The sequence below is a fragment of the Armigeres subalbatus genome, unplaced genomic scaffold (assembly GCF_024139115.2).
Source record: "Armigeres subalbatus isolate Guangzhou_Male unplaced genomic scaffold, GZ_Asu_2 Contig948, whole genome shotgun sequence".
Taxonomy (NCBI): domain Eukaryota; kingdom Metazoa; phylum Arthropoda; class Insecta; order Diptera; family Culicidae; genus Armigeres; species Armigeres subalbatus.
In genome coordinates, this window is record NW_026943753.1 from 90080 (window position 1) to 110482 (window position 20403).

At 43.4% G+C, this 20403-nt stretch overlaps 1 protein-coding gene across 2 annotated transcripts in view; it reads left to right on the forward strand.

Annotated features, from left to right (window-relative positions):
• LOC134204903 (four and a half LIM domains protein 2-like) overlaps window positions 1-15899 on the forward strand; it is an 84155-nt gene extending 68256 nt beyond the window's left edge. For both annotated transcript variants that reach the window (XM_062679697.1, XM_062679698.1), the window contains 3 exons: window positions 580-749; window positions 817-1003; window positions 14147-15899. In XM_062679697.1, coding sequence (XP_062535681.1) covers window positions 580-749; window positions 817-1003; window positions 14147-14304 — 515 coding nt within the window. In that variant the 3' untranslated portion in view covers window positions 14305-15899. The remainder of the gene's footprint in view (window positions 1-579; window positions 750-816; window positions 1004-14146) is intronic.
• The last annotated feature ends 4504 nt before the right edge of the window (window positions 15900-20403 follow it).

Genomic DNA, 20403 nt, shown 5'->3' on the forward strand with positions numbered 1-20403 from the left:
CTCATCTGTTGGCGCATATTCTCCACCAATTGAGAATAGATCTTTCCTGTTTTAAAATATGACCACGTATCACGTATACATGTGCAGTTTTGGGTATGGAAGATGATCAATTCCTCCCCGTTAATTCCCCTTTTCACAAGTGCTAATATTTTTTTTACAAAATGTTTCTTGATACACTTTCTCACGCTGACCCGCTCAACATAACTACTAAGTACTATGTGATCCAAAACACACTTTGTAACTATAAAAATTAATCAATTTTAACGGGGAGGGTCTATTAAAACGAGGTTTCTTTACCAAGCTTTTCAAGTGCCCACACATGCGATTCCGCCAGTTGAGTGTATTTCTGAACGCTTCCTAATGGAGTCCCATTCTGAAGTGTTTGTTTGTTAACGGTAATTGCTCTTTCGATAATAAATATTTAATTAAATGGATTAAGTCCACTATTTCTTCTAAGGATCAATAAACAACTAGGATTGATTGATTGCTGAGTCTTGTTCTGACAATAGTGACATCATATTCAACTTAATGATTCATCAGTGCTTTTTACTAATTCGTATTATTTTTTTGTCCGATCAGGAACCAAAAAGATGGAATACAAGACCAGACAGTGGCACGAGAAGTGCTTCTGCTGCTGTGTCTGCAAGACCGCCATCGGTACCAAATCCTTCATCCCCCGTGAACAGGAGATCTACTGCGCCGGATGCTACGAAGAGAAGTACGCAACCCGTTGCATCAAGTGCAAGAAGGTAAACTATTTGTTTGATTCTGAAATAAAATAGAAACTAACTAACCATCCGCTTGCGGCCTTTACAGATCATCACTAGCGGTGGCGTGACCTACAAGAACGAACCGTGGCACCGCGAGTGCTTCACCTGTACCCACTGTCAGGTGTCGCTGGCCGGGCAGCGTTTCACCAGCCGCGACGAGAAGCCGTACTGTGCCGAGTGCTTCGGAGAGCTGTTCGCCAAGAGATGCACCGCTTGCGTAAAGCCAATCACCGGTAGGTTGAGAAAACAATAATTATGTTTCGGGTAGATGGGCTTGATAAAGACATTTTAGTTCCTAGATAAAGATTTTCGCCTCGGTTCCCTTTGTTCTGCTTTCCGGAACATGTTGGGTACCAAGCTGTCAAATCGTATGGATTTTCCTTCTTTGACATTTAGCTCCCCTATCCTCGCCAGCAAAAGATGTTCCGGACAGCGACGACAGCGACAATCTTTATCTGGTAACTAAAATATCTTTTGGCTTGATATAATCTTCTATCTCTGTACATAAAAATGATTTTGCATTTATTTTGAAACAATATAACTCACTAACGGGTAGACCGATTAGCAAGATTTTCTCGCCAATCTATTGGCGAGAAAGCTGATCTTGAAATCAGCTGTGTTTATATGTACAACAAGTTGATGCATTTGATGGGAAAAGTTAACAAATTCTATAAATACAAAATACAAGGTTTCATGAGTTCTGAAATAATTTTATCAGCTCGAATTGAAATCGATCTAGAGTGCCACGCCCAAATCAAATTACGAGCGAGATCGGGCCAGTTCACCTACACACCCGTTTCAAATCACTCAGAGACTGAGCGAAATTGTATTGCCGTCTCTTTTTTTCTCATGAAAATCTTGAGACGGCACGGAACTCTTCTCACGGTAAATTTGAGTAGTTCCACTTTTTACGAAAATTGAGTAAGATTTCAGTGAGAAAAAAAGAGACGGCAATACAATTTCACTCAGTCTCTGAGTGATTTGAAACAGGCGTGTAGTTCATAATAAATTCCTCAGAGATTTCCCCTTGGAAATTAATTTAAAAAAACCTTTTGCATATCTTCATCAGAAAATTTGGAATAATTTTCCGATATTTTTTGTGAAAAAAAGAACAAATTACAAATTACAAATTCAGAAGCATTTCCTCAAAGACCGCTGAACTTCAAGGCGATGTCAAACTCAATGACAGCTGCACAATAAGATGCAGTTTTAAGCCTCCCCCAGACCAAGGCGATTTCATGCTCTACTATAATTAACCATAATTCATTAAGTTTCACTGAATAGTACGCTTCTCTAGAATCAATAAACAGATGGTGCGTCTGCAAGTTGTATTCCCGGAATTTATCAAGAACTTGAATCCGGGTAATCATTTGATTCATCGTTGATCGGCCCTCACAAAAACCTTCCTGGTATTCGGACTCTTCAAGCGATCTCAATCTCTTGAACATTTTTTTTTATCTTTATTAACCCTCCCGTCCCTGACGTCTGTTTTGAAAGGGCTTCCAACAATTAAAACTGCTGTAAAAACCACATTTCAAGTCAAAACAGGTCGTGTGACACCTCAAACTACATGATTTCGCAAAACAATCATGGGAATGATATTGTTAGGGTTCTTGGACCACTCAGGTTCAATCCGGCCACATCGACTATAATCTGGGGGACCTCCGGAATGTCCATTTCCTAAATTGAATCAAAACAAGTCGTGTGACACCTCAATATTCATGATTTTACAATGCAACTATGGGATTGATATTTTCAGCATTCCTGGGCCACTTGGGTTCAATTCGGTCACATCCGCTTCAATTTTAAGAACCTATGGAATGGTTCTAATCTGAGTCAAAACAGGTCGTGTGACACCGCTTCATGGTTTTACAAACCAATGATTGCACAAGTCCTATTTGGTTTCAATTTAAAAAATGTTTATTTCGTAGGTGGTCGATGTGACCGAATTGAACCCAAGCATCCTAAGAACCCTTAGAGTATTATTTCCATTATTGTTTTGTAAAATCATGATGTTTGAGGTATGCCATTATCTGTTTTGGCTCAATTTAGGAAATGGCCATTCTGGAGGTCCCCGGATTATGACCGATGTGGCCGGATTGAAACTGTGTGACCCAGAAACCCTGAAAATATCATTCCGATCATTGATTGCTTTGTGAAATCATGAAGTTTGAGGTGTCACATGACTTGTTTTGACTTAAATTTGTTAATTTCCGGGGACAACTAACCCCAACGGATTCTGGAATAATTCTGGGGTCGTAATGAGGATTGACCCAGTATGAATCAAAAATTGGGATCCATCCGGATTGAATGCAACATGTTGCGAAGGAATCGGTCAAGAAATGTGGTTTTTACTAGCAACCCTATAACCAGAGACCGGCGGAGCGATAAACTATCGAATTGGCAAAGTATGAAAATGCATGAAATGGTGAAAATAATACTGGCAGCACTAGAACTTTTTGCTTGCTTCTTATGGATGCAAAATGTAAACAAGTTGAATTGGAGCCGCTTTTGACGGTTCGATTGGAAACAAGATGGCGTTTTCGCTGATCTCTTATCCTAGTATTTCTAGTTTTATAGCAGTTTCAATGTAATAATTCGGTGGCTTATGCGCCACTCCTGGAAGGAGACCGCCCAACAAGTTTTCGTTGCCCGGCTTGAGCCCTCCTTAGGTGAAGGGTCACTTTTCTTAGAAAGAAAGCTTAGAAGTACTTCTCGTTTCCGAGCGGACACCTCTAATTCCTAAAGATTACCCGAATAAATTCTTCCGATATCCTACCTGAACCAAAGTCATTCAGGCGGGGGTTTTCCTCATCGGACCAACCCAAAAAGCTACCCGTTCCACCCCGTCCAAGACTGGAAAGCGATCAAAAGTCAGAATCGGGCTGACTACCCAGTAAATACACCAAAATACAAGAATATGCTACAAACGAACGCGAAGCGACCTAACGGTTTCGATCGGGATAATTCTATTGGCACTGATCCCTCCTATACATGAAGGTCCAATAAAGGTTTACATGGATTTTATTGCATTTATCTTCATTTCTTGCTTTCGCCTAGGCCTAGAATTTCCCACTGTTTCCCTCTAACTTCTGTCTACGTGTGCGTGCAATTCCCTGCAATTCTGTTCCCATCTCTTCTTCACTATTTCTCTTCGCGCCGGCGGTATCTCCGGCTGTTTGGCTCTTTCCTTTCAACTTACTCCGACAAATCTGCTCCAATGATCTCAATCTCACTTTCAAATACGATGACCTGTCCTCAATAGACCTGTGCAGGAGTTCATGAAATTCACTCACCCGATGGATTTTGACATTTGAGCGGGTCGTCTTCTCGACCAAAAGTTCATTTTGCGTTCATTATGCGACCCGCTCAAACGTCATAATTTCTTAGGGGAGTTCATTTTGCGTTAGTCTATGGGCTACTGACGAGCTGTTGTGCCTCTAACTTTTTTTTGTATCTTTATTAAGAAGACTTTCAGCCCGAGGCTGGCTCGTCTCCGGAGTGTGCCGCTAACTGATTCACATGGCCATGGACGACACCAACAGTTATGCATGCATTACTTACGATTTTAACTAGCTAGTTGCTTTGGGGAGAACCTACGGATCGGGCCGGAGCTGCTTTAAGCACTACTCCGGGCCAGAACCCATGCCGACGGAAGGCGTATTGTGTCGATGTTGTGGACGGTCACTCACTCCCTCATTCGGTGCACAGGCTTACGCATGGGCGCGGTACAAGCGTCCGTTCGTCCTCTTGGCGCGCAAAGAAAAGCGCCGTCGGACGTCCGTTGCAGACGATGATGACGACGACAATGGCAATTTGCTGCTATGCGGTTGGAGGACGTTGTAAATTGATGATGCTGACTTGCGGTGGTTTGGCTTCGATGTTGACGGTTCGCAACCTTCTCCGGCCAAGTGTACCCCGGGAACCATTGCAGCCGTTGAGTGAGGTCAAAAACGGTCTATCACGGATGTAGTGTGTCGGCTGCCTTTGCTGCCACGTACCTTTTGAAACAATTCCCAAAAGCACATACGCACGAGGTTGGAGACGCTATCTTGCAAATTCACAAATTAATTACCTTTTTGAACTCGGATCTACGCACACACAATTTACACGTAATCGCGCTAATTGAGCGTTTATTATTTATGCACGACTACAGGGAAACAAAGCATATAAATTAGCTAACACCTATTTAGAAACTATATCACTTTTACCTTTTGAAACACTCTACGGCACGGAACAAAACTGACCGATTTTGCCGCTTCCACAGAACGCAACAAATTAAACGATTCCGGGCTGGAAAATCCTCAGATATCGCGAAATTTTAGACATTGTTTCCAGAGTTCGCGAAATTCAACGAAGTTGCAATTTGCGAACCCGAGCATCGAAAGAATTTATCCACGAAATCCCCCAAAATCGTACATCTCATTCCCACAGACTATTCAAATCAACCAGTAAGCTTGCTCGCTAAGAATCGTGCCAAGCGTGGAATGCCGTACAAGTAAAAGGTCAACGCAACTTCAAAAGACCGGCGTGCGGGTCGTTGGCCGCAAGCCACGTGCTAGTTTTGGCGTCATGATGCGCTATATGTTGGCTAAACCCCATGTGTTTCCTTGGTAGCTGACTGTAGGGAACTCACAAGACTCAATTCTTAGCGTAGGTAACTCAATAGCGTACTTCTTCTAGACCATTCTTGCGGTGACTCAACACAAAGATTTATTTCAAAAGACACAACGGGACATGCTAAGTTTTATAATTTAAATAAATAACAAAATAAATATATTTACAGAGATAAACTAAACATTGAAATAAATAAATAAATAAATATGCCGTACTTGCCGTAATCTTCCCAAGGTTCCGGATATCTGTATCTTCATCTTATAGTCACATTTGCCTCCGATATTTTTCATTCAAAGCCAACATCCTGATAAACAACTTTGCTGATGAAAATGGGTACCTAGCTCTCTTCTGTGATTTTACACAGCCAATCTAAAACGCTGAACATATATGACCCATTCGGCCCGAAAGGATTAACGTGAAATCTCTTGATCAGAATACGAGTCTTAATGTGTACGCTGAATCAAGGAGAGTTATTTTTTGGTAATTGGCAAATTCTGGTCTGTGGCCTTCCTTATAGAGGTCTCACTAGCTAGGCAATTCCTCGTCTTCCCACATTTGCGACATAATATGGTGCAGATTTTCATAAAGCGACACACTGCCATGTTTGAGAAGTTTAGCCGGGAGATGGTCCTTCCTCGTAGCCTTATTGTTTTTCATCTGTTTAAAGACTTTTCCAACCTCATCTAGTGTAGGCGAAACCACAGCTCGGTCCATCATTGTTATTTTTTTATTCTGTTCACTGATGCGCCGTCACTACCACCGTTCAAAAAAGTCTCAAAGTGTTTTTTTTTTTCACCTGGCAACCTCTTCGGTTTTATCTATCAGCAAATTCCCATCTTGGTCGTTGCACATAACGGAAGATTGCGCTTTCTTTCTCCGCATACCACCAACAGAATCATAAAATCTCCCCATATCGTTGTGCTCCATTGTTTTCTGTGCCTCAATAATCACTTGTTCTACATACTGTTTTTTTCTTCCTGCTATAACTTTTACCCAACTGGATACCCGAAATCAACATCCGGCTTCTGGCAATGTTCCTTTCGTCTTTCGATATCTGGCACTCCACATCACTTCTAGAACTGTTGAGCTTATCTATCCATGGACCAATTCCCATAACTCGTTAATGTTGCCGAAACGTTGATTACACTTATGGGCCAAACACAATTGATACGTTTGCGTGCGTTTTGACAGTTTTCCCATGGGAAACGCACGCAAACGTATCAATTGTGTTTGGCCCATTAGGCCGAACGAGAATAGAAGAGACGCAGCGAGTTCGAGTTTTGAGAAGTGACGAGGCAAGCGTTCTGTGACATACTGAAAGCATTTGTAAAATCGTGCAGTTCTGTACAGTTTACGCGTGACATTGACATTATTCGCTGGATGTCAACCAAACACGTAACTAAGACCTACTGCGATGTAAATTTACTAGACGTAGGCCGTTGCCATTGGTAGTGGAGTGAAGGCTCTTCCTACCGATTATGGGAAGAAAAAGGTCCTCTCTGCCGACCTGAACGTTAGCATCTTCGATAACGATTTTCACTTCAAGCTTTGAGCACTCTCCATAGGCTCCATAAAGATATTCATAAAATGCGTCCTCCACGTCGTCGGATTTACCGTTTGTTGGATGTTGATTAGGTTATAAGGATCATCTAAGAAACCAACTCCATGCTCTGCTTTTTCGCCGCTGTAAAAGATGCTATTCATGTTGTTTATTTAGTGTCTTAACATTCCAGGTACCGAGTATCCAATCATGTTCCTTATTTCGTTGCCGGGTTGGTGGCCAAAAATAAGGTTCACTTTTTCTTGTTTCTCGCGCTGGTGGGGCTGTCTTAGGGCTTTTCGTTAATCAGCCGCAAAAAAACAGGAAGACCAGGTTCCTTCTCACTCTAGCTGACATCAAAAGGACATTAGTGGCCAGGCTGCACTACCAGCCAAGTACGCAATCCCTTAACTGGCAGTCTTTTGTCATCGGTCGACCCGTGGAGGCATGAGGTAGGAACTTGTGAGGACCAGAGTTTCACTGTGCTCAACTTATTTACTTGAGTTTTACTTGATGTCAATCCACGGAAGTCGAAACGTTGTTGTTCGCTCTGTGTGGTTTAGACATGGTTTGGACTAGTTTCATTCTGGTAATGCTCAGCCCTGATCAGCTGATGCCTCACGGATTATTAACAGGTGGTCTTGGAAACCCTACTGAAATAGCCCAACGGGAGACGGTGCGAGTAATGGATTTGATTTTTATCCGCGTGCGACCGCGGTGTCATCGACGACGCCTTCGAGATGTCGATACAAGGGCGGAAGGCGTGCTACAGGACACCAAATCTTCTGCGTGTTTCAAATTTTTCTCGTAGCCAGCGGTTGAAAAACTCAAAACTCAACAACGTGGATACGCGGGAGGTCATCAAGATTGGCTGGTATTTGAAATCGTCCCAGGAAGAAACGCTGTTTTTCAGGATTTGTGATGACAAGACTTCACCGCTATTCGTCCGGGAAAGTTTTGGTCAGACGCAGACCAAGCTTGATTAAGCATATCGTGAAACATAGTTTTACCCTGAGAAAAGGAGATGTGCCCTATCACATATGTCTATTTATGTCACATCAGATATCTGAACTCAATCGATAGATATCCAGATTGCACGTTTTCATCTATAGATATAAATATGAGTTTCTGCTTGCCTGACCGACTCTTGTAGACTTGATAATTACTATAGTAAAATTCTTCTTTATTTACATATTTTTTGTTCTACAATTATTTTTGACATGTACAGTGATCGGCCGGCTTGGCCCTCCAACTTCAATTTTAATTATTATTATTATTATTATTTTTATGTTTCTACTTGATTTTTGAAATATATTGTATCACGACGGCCTTCAGTAGGCGCTAGTGTGTTTTTTTTTTAAATTTGATAACCTAACTACTTTGTACACTAATATTTACAATAAAAATTTGATAACCTAGATTGGAACTAGCGCCCTAAGCGCTTCTTGGTCCGAGTGCAAGCAACGGACCCTAAACTTTTCTTTACACTCACCAAAGCGTTCATGTAAGGTTTTTATTCCGGCCAGACGGTGGACTTCGGATGTTCTTGTCCTGGGAGGGGTGTTGAGGATCATCCTCAGGAATTTGTTTTGGACCCGTTGAAGTTTGAGGTGGTGGGTTTTAGCGCAGCTATCCCAGACCAGCTTGCCACATTCGATCACGGGGAGGATGAGTTGCTTGTAGACAGCAAGCTTATTTTCAGGGACAATGACGACCGGCGGTTGATCAAAGGGTACAGTAGTTTCAACAAGACGTTACACTTTGTCACCGTTTTGTCAACCTGTTGCCTGAAAATAAGCTTGCTGTCGAGGGTCAAGCCAAGGTAGTCGGCCTCATTGGCCCATTCCACAGTCGTGCCATTGAGGATGATTTTACAGTCCCCAGGCGGAACAAGTTTAGGGGATTTGGAGTGGCGAAAAATGATGACCTGGGTCTTCGCCGCGTTGATACAGATCTTCCAGCTGGTGAGGTACTCTGCCAGGGCATCCAGGCCTCGTTGGAGTTTTGCCACTAGCGCTCTGATCACTCTACCGTTGTAGACGATGGATGTGTCATCTGCGAACAGAGACAGAATGCCGCCTTCTGGAGGTTCTGGCATGTCGGAGGTGAACAGATTGAAAAGCAGGGGCCCGAGGATACTGCCCTGGGGACGCCTGCGACGATGTTGTGCGCATTGGAACTCGCTCCGCTGATTGAGACCCGGAATGTCCTTGCCGACAGGTAATTGTTGATGATTTTCACCAGGTAGCTGGGAAGATTGTAGCGTTGTAGTTTGTACACCAGGCCATCATGCCATACATTGTCAAATGCCTTCTCGACATCGAGTAAGGCCATGGCGGATGTTTTCGAGACAAACTTGTTCCGTCTGAGGACGTTGGTAACTCGAGTCAGTTGGTGTACAGTTGACCGACCGCGTCGGAAACCAAACTGTTCCTCGAGTAAGATGTTGAGATTTTCGGCAGACTCAAGTAACCGATGGTGAATAGCTTTTCGAATAGCTTGGATAACCCTGAGAGAAGGCTGATGGGTCGATAACTTTTGGGGAGGAAGGATCCTTCCCAGGCTTCCGGATGGGGATGACTTTCGCTGACTTCCAGGACGATGGGAAGTAGCTAAGCCGGAGACACTGATTAAAGATCAGCGAGAGGTGCTCAAAGAACGGAGCACTCATGTGTTTGAGCTCGAGATTCAGGATGCTGTCGAAGCCTGGGGCCTTCATGTTCTTCGACGATTTGATATAGGCCGTCAATTCGTCAGCTGAGATCTCCAACTCCTCCGAGAAGTCGTTGGGAATCAAATGGATGTTGTTAGCATGCTCGTTGACGGCTGCTTCGTGTGGACTGACGATGTTCTGCCCAAGATTGTGTGAGCTGACGAAGTGACGACCTATTTCAGCGACCTTCTCTGCAGGAGTTATCAAGCGATCCTTAGAGCCATTATTGTCTGAGTGGGATCAAAGGTGGAATGGGCCGAGGCTTGGATTTTAGAATTTTGGTTATTTTCCAGAACGGCTTAGCATAATCTGGGAGAGTGCGGATCTTATTCGAGAAGTCGTTATTTTTGAGGTCCACCATTCTGGCCTTGATAACTTTTGTGATTCGATTGCAGCGTGCCTTAAGCTCAGGCAGTCCAGTACGCTGAAACTGCCTGCGAGTGACATTCCGCAATCGAATCAAATCTTTGGTGAGTGTATCGATGTTTAAGGAGTTGCTTACCTGCCGAGCCGTCGGTACGTGTTGCTCTCGGGCCGCCGTGATCGCCTCCTCGATAGCGCACAGCTGGCGGTCGATACTTTCCGGCGTCTCCGGACGCACCTCGTAGTCGACGGTGTTATCGACGCACTGCTGGAAACGCTGCCAGTTCACTCGGTGGTAGTTCCGCCGTAACTGCTGGTGCCGATTGACCGAGGAGCCCAGTTCCGCCACCACCGGATAGTGATCCGAACTGAGCTCCTGGTATACAACCGGCTGCGAGACGTGGTCACTCAGGTTTGTTACGTAGAGGTCGAGCGTTGCGTGGGCACCGGACCGACTCAGCCGAGTGGGGGAATCCGGGCTCAGGATCGTGTAGTTGCCTTCCTCCATGTCGTTGCTCCAGATGGTGCCGTTTCGATTGCCGCGACTGTTGCCCCAGGCTTGATGTTTGGCATTCAAGTCGCCGGCAATGATATACTGGCCTTGCCTCCGCGTCAGCTTGACGATGTCCTCCGAAGGGCAGCCGATGATCCATCGCCGGCTTTGGCTTGCGTTGGACAGTACGCCGCGATGAGCGCGATTGTGCCGACCGAAGTGGTGATTTCGACACCGATGGCCTCGATGACACTGAGCTGGAAGCTTGGAAGCAGACGACAGTTGATGTTGTAGCGAAGAGCGATGGCCACACCACCTCCCCTGGTCGGCCGGTCGAGTCGCACGATGCGGAAGTCCGGGATGTTGATGTTCACCTCCGGTTTTAGGTGCGTTTCGGTGATGAACGCCACGTCTATTTCCTTCTCCTCAAGGAAATCCTTCAGCTCGATTGTTTTGCTCTTTAGCGAGCAAGCGTTCCAGTTGACCAGGCCCACCCTAGCAGCCATTTTCAATGATGAACATGCCAAGTGTGAAGACCTGGTCGAATCGGTTTTGCAGCCGCGCAGTCGAGTGGCGAGCTGCGCGAAGATCGGCATCAGTTGCTCCGGAGTGTACAGCGGGGCAGATTCTTCTGGTGGGACGGCTTCGTTTTCCGACTGCCGACGGAACCCAGGAGGAGGAAGCGGGGGCCATTCGCTGGTGGATGGTGCCGACGATGCTGGAGCTTGGACCGATGCAGCTGCCGCTGCCAGTCGCTTGTGCGGCTGTAGCGGTGGGAGTATTGGAATCACACGACGGGGAGCCGGATAGCTGGAAAGTTCACCTCGTTGATTACAGGAACACGGTTTTTCTTCGGAATGGTCCTGGTGGAAGCCTTCTTCCGGATTTCCAGGAACTCGACTCGTTTTGGCAGCCCTTTGTGGTCCACAGTTGGCGCACTTGGGATCGGCCACCTCCATTTTGTCGCACTCGTCAGTCGGATGCGGTTCGCCACACTTGTTGCAGCGCGGCTTCATGCGGCAGTTTCTGGTGCCGTGCCCGAAATTGAAGCAGTTGGTGCATTGCGTGACATCGCGGTGCACTGGCCGATATCGCTCCCAGTCAACGACGGTGTAATTTATAACGCCAACCAGCTTCAGGTCCTTCCAGGTAGTGGAGCCGTGCTCCAGATGGATCAGGTAAAGCTGGTCGCGATATTTCCTCGCCTTGTCGTGACGAGCGATCTTGTGGACGGCTACTGGCTTCAGTCCGCAACTTTCAAGCTCTGCTTGGAGCTCTTCCTCCTTCATGTCGTGAAGTCCTCGCAGCAAAGCCTTGAGCGGCTTCGTGCCGGGGTGGTCATGAGTGTAGTACTCATACTTGTGGACCTCGAGGAACTCCACGACGGATTGATGATGGTCCCTGTTGGCCGGCATCACTTTCACGCCCTCGCTGCAGAGCCGAAAAGTACATTTCAGCCCCTTAGCGATCAGCTGGCGAATTTTGGGCGTAAATCCGGCGGATCGCCCTTCACAAACACAGGCGGGCACTTCTCCTTCCGCTCCGGTTGCACCTGCGGCAGCTGCGATTGCTGCTTCTTCCTCTTTTCGGCGGATTGCCGGCGTCATCAAGCGGCAACGGCGAGAACACGTTGCTTTGCAAAAGCTGCTTGGAGGGGTTACCCGCGCCTCCAAGAGCAGTGCGCTTAGGCACTTTTCCAGCGACCGAATCGGCCACCGAGTCTCCCATGACGGGTCCGGGAGAAAATAACGCCAACGCGACAAGCGAAAACGTAAACAGCAAAAGAACGAGAAAAAACACTTCGAAAAAATGCGCGAGCAAAAAACACGTCCGTACGTGTTGCTGTCTCGAACTGGAATGACTTGATAATTACTGAAGCGACCAGCGTTAATATATGTATGCAGGGTTTTTTTGCCGGGGAAGGTTCTTATGGTGGTCCGTGACTCCTCCCACATCTGGAAATTGGGCTCATATAGAAATGAAGCACACATTTCTGCACAACTCTAGAACTAATCGAGCAAATAGAGTCTCGATTGAGCCACCCGGAGTACTTATTAATTAGTATGTCTGAAACTCGATTTGTGCAAATGCACAACATGTGATAGATTTATTTCAAAAAATGTATTGAAGTGTAAAAACCTCCTTCGGTGGGGTTTGATCTCTTGATCCCTTGATCACTATCTTTTCGCTTATGTGGTCGGGTTGGAATCTGACGACCAACGACCAACAATTGTAAATCGATCGATCGTTAACGTTCTCGCTTGTTCGGCTAGTATTTTTACGTTATTAAACTAACTGAAATTGTCAGGTTTTATAAAAGTATATTCCGTTCATCTGTGTTTCGTTGATGTGGTTTATATGTGCATCGTATTTTATCGTGCTTCGAGGTGGAAACTCCAAAAACTGCCGGATCATTACCATCAAGTTCAACCTATTAGAAACCATACTGCTAAAATGGATAAACAATGTAAAAAGTGCACCGCAAATATAGACGTAATGAACGAGCTATACACGGTCTGTTAAGGAAGATGCGCCAAGCGATTCCACGCCTCATGTGTTGGTGTTAGTGAGGACCAACTGTGTGCGCTATCCAAAAATATAATTAGGATATGTGATGAGTGCATGCAAGAATTTTGTATGGCAAGGGATAATGTCCGAGTCACCCCGTATCGATTCATCGTCAACAATTGTCACTGAACTGGATGAGCTGAAGGTCCAGGTTGCCAATATCAACGACGCGATTGGCAGGATAAACGACACAATCATGTCTTCTATTACTCCAACACATTCTCATTCAACACCAGTTAACTCGCCGAAACCGTTGTTATATGCAAACAATATTCCAAATCGAAATCACGAAGAGTCATTTTCATTTGTTTTAACAAACATTAATTGCTGTGTGTCTGAATCAGAAATCGTAAGTTTAGTCTCAAGTTCCTTAAGCGCTCCGATACCCGAATGTTTGAACGTTACTAAGCTAGTGCCAAATTGGAAAAGGTGTGAGGATTTAGATTACATTTCTTTCAAAATTGTTTTGAATACGCGATGGAAGCAAACAGCTATGTATGCGCAGACTTGGCCACGAAATATAAAATGTAGAGAATTTGTCAGCAGATTGAATGAAACGTGGAGGCCGATATGTGAACAGACTTGAACGTTTAATATTGGTCAATGTTATTTAACGTATTATATGTACTACAGATCGTATTGTTTATGTTATTATGTAATGTACATTTTTGTATGTAAATGTTTGATGACAACTAGATTAAGTAATTAAATGAGATCAGTAATGATCAGTTGAAGTATTATCAATAAAGAATAGACAACAACAATAAACTGGCACAACTTCTTACAACCCTACTTCATCGATCGCAGTTGCTGATGAAGTGTGTAGGAGCCAGACAATACTAAATACTCATCATACTTGGTTGGCATTGTACAAACAAAACATATAGCGACAAGCTATTGAAAATTCTTGTCTAATGACCCTTCCGGCCAAATGACCCTTCCAGCCAAACGACCCTTTCGGCTGGATAGATTCAATTATCTTCTTATTTCCCTAAACAATAGTTTTAAATAATTTTTGTTGTTTCGTCATGATAAAAAATCTAATTAACTCTACTCGTGTTTTCCTATCGTCCACACAACAGGAATCGGCGGTACCCGTTTCATCTCGTTCGAAGACCGTCACTGGCACAACGATTGCTTCATCTGCGCCATGTGCAAAACGTCGCTGGTCGGCCGTGGCTTCATCACCGACGAGCAGGATGTCATCTGTCCGGAGTGTGCCAAGCAGAAGTTGATGTAAGATGTTAAACAAAAAATACCTAAACCAGTCAGCGGCACGCCGCTAAACAATTGCACACACACACAAAACCCACACTAATGTAGGAAACGAAACACAACCTAGAACACAAATGCATTGAAACTATTTCTCTCTCTAAATTGCAAACGAAAGCAACGGAAACTATTGTAACAACGAAACAAACACAACACAATGATATTCTAAAAGCCGACCATGTGTTATAAATTGAAAATGTTTATGGTTAGAAGTGAAGGATCAAAAAGCACAATTACCACGACAGTCAAAAGTAGAGCCTTTCACAGAGTACAGCTGTCAAAAAAATCGATGGCGGCCATCTTGTAGAGCGGATCGCTTTTCCGCATTTCGAATGACCTCAATGCGTTAGGCTTTTGAGTTCTAAGAACATATTATTTATTACCTACCATAGTTACATTTATATGATTCGACCCTACAGCATCATTGTGTTGATATTTTATTTTTGATGAGTTTTACTGATAATTTTCTATAACAGCAAATAGAATACTTTAAATAACTGCGGGGCCATAGCAAATATTGCCAATAAACAGGAATGTATTTTTTAAAACCTGTATTTTAACCAATTCTAATATTTTGAAGAAAAAAAAAGAATATACTCAACGTGAAACAAAGTGTTGGCTTTATTTGCTCCTCTATCCTTGCATAGTGGTACTTTCACACAAGCACGAACACTCACACACGAGATTAGCGGGAACGGCCTATATTCACAAAAGTTGCCTTTTACTAAGAACAAAACTATAAGAAACAAACATCAAAACCCACACCTTAATATTAACATGGGACAAATTTTAATAGAAGAAAAATAAAAGATTATCGTTCTAGTTTTAACGGCTTTACCGAGAAAAAAAAAAGAAAAACGAATGAGATGAATAGAAAACACACAAAATAAAAGAAGTATTTAAAGAGAGTAGAATGCAGAAAAATGCTTTCATAAAAAATATTTATCCCTAATATTGATCGCTTATCTCCTCCCTCTTTATGTTATATGTTGTTATTCGTAAGCTTAAGGATGAAAGAAGAAGAAGAATAATCAATTATTATCTATACTATTGACAAGGCAGTCAACGAATGGAAGAAAACTGTATTTAAACGAGTAAGGCAGAATATTATGATAAGAGCACTCTATCAGAGATGATTGACTTAACATTTACTAAAGATAATCCTATTCCTAGAGATGATGAATCAGAGTAAGGAGAAGAAGAAGAATAAAAGGGAAAATTAGTAACCCTGGGAGTAGAATAGAGCTTAAGGTCAGGATCATTACATTGTCCCTTCTTTGTCACAACAGTATCGTATAACGAATATGTTTAACGTTTAAATTATTATTTATTCATATTAACACCTCGATTACCATTATTTGTTAATAACAGGAAATTATAGAGAAGGCAATCGCCTGCGTTTATTGTACGAAAAAAAGCTTATGGTTGAGAAGTACATTATATAGAGCTGTATCGATTCAGAAAAAAAAACAAACGCTAATCCTTTCACCTATTTTTGTTATACTTGATAATATTTTAGCGATAGTTGGATTTTCATTAAATAAACTGTATCTCCAAAACAAATTTATGTGTTTCAATGATAGAGAATAAAAGAATATAAGTTGTTCTTAAGCAATAATACAAGATATTCTTCAGATCATTTAGGAAAGGATATAATGATCTACGGTGGGGTGCAGATGGCGGACACTAAGTGGAGGTAGGGACGGGAAATGTCACTTCGATGTCATGGGACTATTTTGCCAATAACTTTTTTAACGACCTATTAACAATTGTGTTTTTATATAAACGTGTAGCTCTTAAAGGACCCCAAAACTTTTTTCTAATAGATGATTTCTCTAAATCCGAAATTAGCTGCGTGAGAGCTGAATTAGTATCAAACGAGATACTAATTCAGACATTCCGTGACATTTTTGAAAATTCATTCTCGTACCTCACACTTTGTATTTAGAACATTAATCTGTATGACAAAGTTCTAGAATCATTTAAGCATTACATGTTAGACAAAAAATCTGGGCAGTAAATAAATTTTAAAAAAAGTTATAAGCAAATTATTAATAGCAATCCCATTACATTTTTTGACATTTCCCATCACTGCGTGGAGGAGGAAAATGATGCACGGGTTGCATCAGCTGTTGGGAGAACCATCCATCGTTCATATAGCGAAAATCGGACGACTGCGATGGGCTGGGCACGTGATCAGTATGTCGGGCAGTAATCTGATGAAACTGGTTATCGACAACGATCCGATGGGCACAAGCAAGCGAGGTGCGCAGCGAGCAAGGGGGCCGATCAGGTGAAAGGCGATTAGCGGACCCTCCGTAGACTGCGTGGTAGGCAACGACTTTTATGTACTGCAAAGGCAACTGGCGTTAGGCTAAGTAAATAATAATAATGGATGTTTCTGCGGATCGCAGAAGATCCTCCTGTTGCAGTATACATCCGGCCGTCTTGGTGCTTTGCTTGCTGAACTTCCCACAACGATTGTCAAAGAAGTATATATATTGTCTAATCCGGAACAAAGTTAGAACGCTTTTTATACCGAAGTTGGATTTTTCTCCAGATACAGGCAACTATCCCAACTTCGGAAGTAGTGCGCTGGATTCGCCTAAAGATGCTAAAGAAGCTTGACAGATAAAACTTCGGAAGAAAGTTCGGTTCGGAAGTCTTGACTTCCGAATTCTAAGTTGGTGCTACACCGACACTATGCTGATGCCCAAAGCATTCGTTCCCCCGCTTAGAGAACCTGCCGTACTGCCACATATTGACGATATTTGCGTGAATTAGAGTTGATCCACGATAGAACTGTTGTGAAATTGGGAATTGGGAAGTAATTGGGAAAATAGCAGTGAGGAATCTGAACTTGGAATCGTTCCCACTGCTCCAAGATGTCTGCTGGAATAGGATCATTCCATCCAAATTAAGCTCTCCACAAATCCTGGATAATCATTATTATTTATTCAGACTAAGACCGAAGTGGCCTGTGCGGTATATAAGTGTCTTCTCCATTCGGCTCGGTCCATGGCTACACGTCGCCAACCACGTCTACGGAGGGTCCGCAAGTCATCTTCCACCAGATCGATCCACCTTGCCCGCTGCGCACCTCGCCTTCTTGTGCCCGTTGGATCGTTGTCGAGAACCATTTTAACCGGCTTCTTCTTCTTCTTCTTCTTCTTCTTCTTCTTCTTCTTCTTCTTCTTCTTCTTCTTCTTTGGCATTACATCCCCACACTGGGACAGAGCCGCCTCACAGCTTAGTGTTCATTAAACACTTCCACAGTTATTAGCTGCGAGGTTTCTAAGCCAGGTTACCATTTTTGCATTCGTATATCATGAGACTAGCACGATGATACTTCTATGCTCAGGGAAGTCGAGACAATTTCTAGTCCGATTCGCTTTGCTTCCCTCTTCAGTCTGATGTGCCGGCTAATGCCAAGTGTCAACTGATGTGCCGTAACCCTCTGCGCGTTTTGAAGGGACTCGAGAATGCCCCTGAAACTCGAACTACGCACATCACCCGATCCATCGTCGCTTTGATCAACCGTGTCAGTTTATTCGGAAATCCGTGTTCGTGCATTAGCTGCCATAGCTGGTCCCGATCGATTGTATCATATGCGGCATTGAAGTCAATGAATAGATGATGTGTGGGCACTTTGTATTCGCGGCATTTCTGCAGTACTTGGTGAAAGGCGAACACCTGGTCCGTGGTGGAGCGTTCGCCCATAAAACCCGCCTGGTACTGCCCCACGAACTCCCTTGCAATTGGTGCTAGTCGACGGCATAAAATTTGGGAGAGTACCTTGTAGGCGGCGTTCAGCAATGTGATTGCTCGGTAGTTGCTAGAATCCAGCTTATCGCCCTTTTTGTAGATGGGACACACGACAACTTCCATTCACTCCTGCGGCAAAACTTCCTCCTCCCAAATCTTGGCAGTGCAGCGCTCTAGCCAGTGCCTCACCACCGTGCTCTCCTGGTAGTTGGTCAACCCCAGGGGCTTTGTTGTTCTTCAGCCGGCCAATCACCTCCTGGATTTCCTGATTTCCTGGAGATCCTGAGCCGGTAAAATTATGTCCTGCGTGCAGCGCCGTAGCGTGTAGTTGTCCAGGTTGGCCCCCGCCAAGGGCGCCAAGCCTTAGGGGGGGCGCCGAAATCCAGAACTGCACTATGTATGAAAAATGATGACAAATCTCATCAAGGTTTTTTACGCGGTTGGATGGATACCACTGGAGGCCTGAATTCAGGCCTCTAGATACCACTTGAATTTTCTTTGATTTTTTGTGAATTTTTTTGGTTCGGTTAACTCATTGTTTTATTGATACTGAGGGTCTCAATCGGCTAAAATCAAAACCCTTGGTATGTTCTCAAATTTACCGGTTCAAAGTGTTTCAGATTCAAGCTTTTAACAGATAATTCCCTCGGGGACTACATCCGTAATCAACCGTTTGACCAATTTTCGAAAGCCCCTTTTCCGTCAATAACTGATACAGGTATCAGAACGTAGGCTCAGGGAGCATCTTCAATGACTATTTTTTTATCATTTACCTGATGAAGAAGCAGGTAAAAATAGAAAGAAACAGGAAATTGTCGGGGAGATAACTCAGAAAACACGAGGCGCGTACTTTTAAGATTTTTATTCTTCACGCTTTGCTTGTCTGAACACGAATGAATCGCTCAGTAGAACAACACTGTACTTGAAAATAGAAAAGCCTTTTACACACTGAACGGAAAATTCGGAACGAAAACACGTTCATCGGAAGCAGTACAATATTGAGTAATAAATACAGAATACATTAAAAAGGCCGATTTAGATATGCACGGAAACGGAATGCTACACTTGGAATACATGCTAATCAAATAATACTACAACTCGGCCATGCCTGACTATTGATCGGCTCGATCACAAAATACAGTTTCAAGATATGTACACAAACATATACACAAACACAGAGTATTGCTTTCTCAATCAGATAATCAAGTTTCATGTCGTATTATCTCAGAATCGCTACCACTTGCGTCCCTCCAATCGGCCCACCGCTTCATTCGCGACGATTCTATTATGCCATCATAGGGCAATTGAGATATTTGACCATTCTCAATATCTCTGACTACATATCTATCATTTGGAAGAACTTTATGTATGCGATAAGGGCCTCTGAACTTTGGGACAAACTTTTTGTTCGTTCCGATAGTTGTATCAATATTTCGAATGACGACGTAATCACCTTCGGAAAACACAATGGGACATCTATGTTTCTTATCATGTAACTCGGAATTGCGATTTTGAGAACGCTCAATGCATTTTTCAGCAGATCTACGAAGGGTTTCCAAATCTCTGACAGACTCCCGAAGTTCACAATTCATCTTATCATCCAAAAACTCGGAAAGAACATCAACATTGCGACCACGTTGTTGGACTCCATACAGAAGTATACTGGGTGTCTGGCCAGTAGTCGAATGAATTGAATTATTTACAGCGTATTCCACTTTTCCCAACATTTTACACCAATCCGAATGCTGTACTGGTTCCGTAAGTTTAGCCAACAAAGACTTGATAATACGATTAACTCGTTCAACTTGACCGTTTGCCTGAGCAGAAGCAGTAGCAACCTTCACATGTTCAATGTTATTGTTCAAGAGGTACGAAGTAAAATCCAAAGAAGTAAAACACGTTCCACGATCTCTAACGATTCTTCTTGGTCGGCTGTAATTTTCAAAATAATTATCAAGACAAGCGCAAACTTCTTTCGTACTTGTCGAGTTCACTGGATACAGTTTGACAAACTTCGTGAAAGCATCAACCACCACCAAAATGTGCTTTCTCTTTGAAACGATTGAGGGAAGTGGACCGAAATGATCAATGTGAATCGTATCAAAAGGAACGGGTTTTTTCGGAATGCTGTGCAAAGCACGACAATCGGAATTAGGATCGAATAGATTATACAACGGACACAATTCTTAATGTATTTTTCTACCTCGCCTTTCATATTCGGGGACCAATAATGCATCTGAATTTGCGCATGCGTCTTCGTAATTCCCATATGGCACAATTTCTCATGCACACTACGTATTAC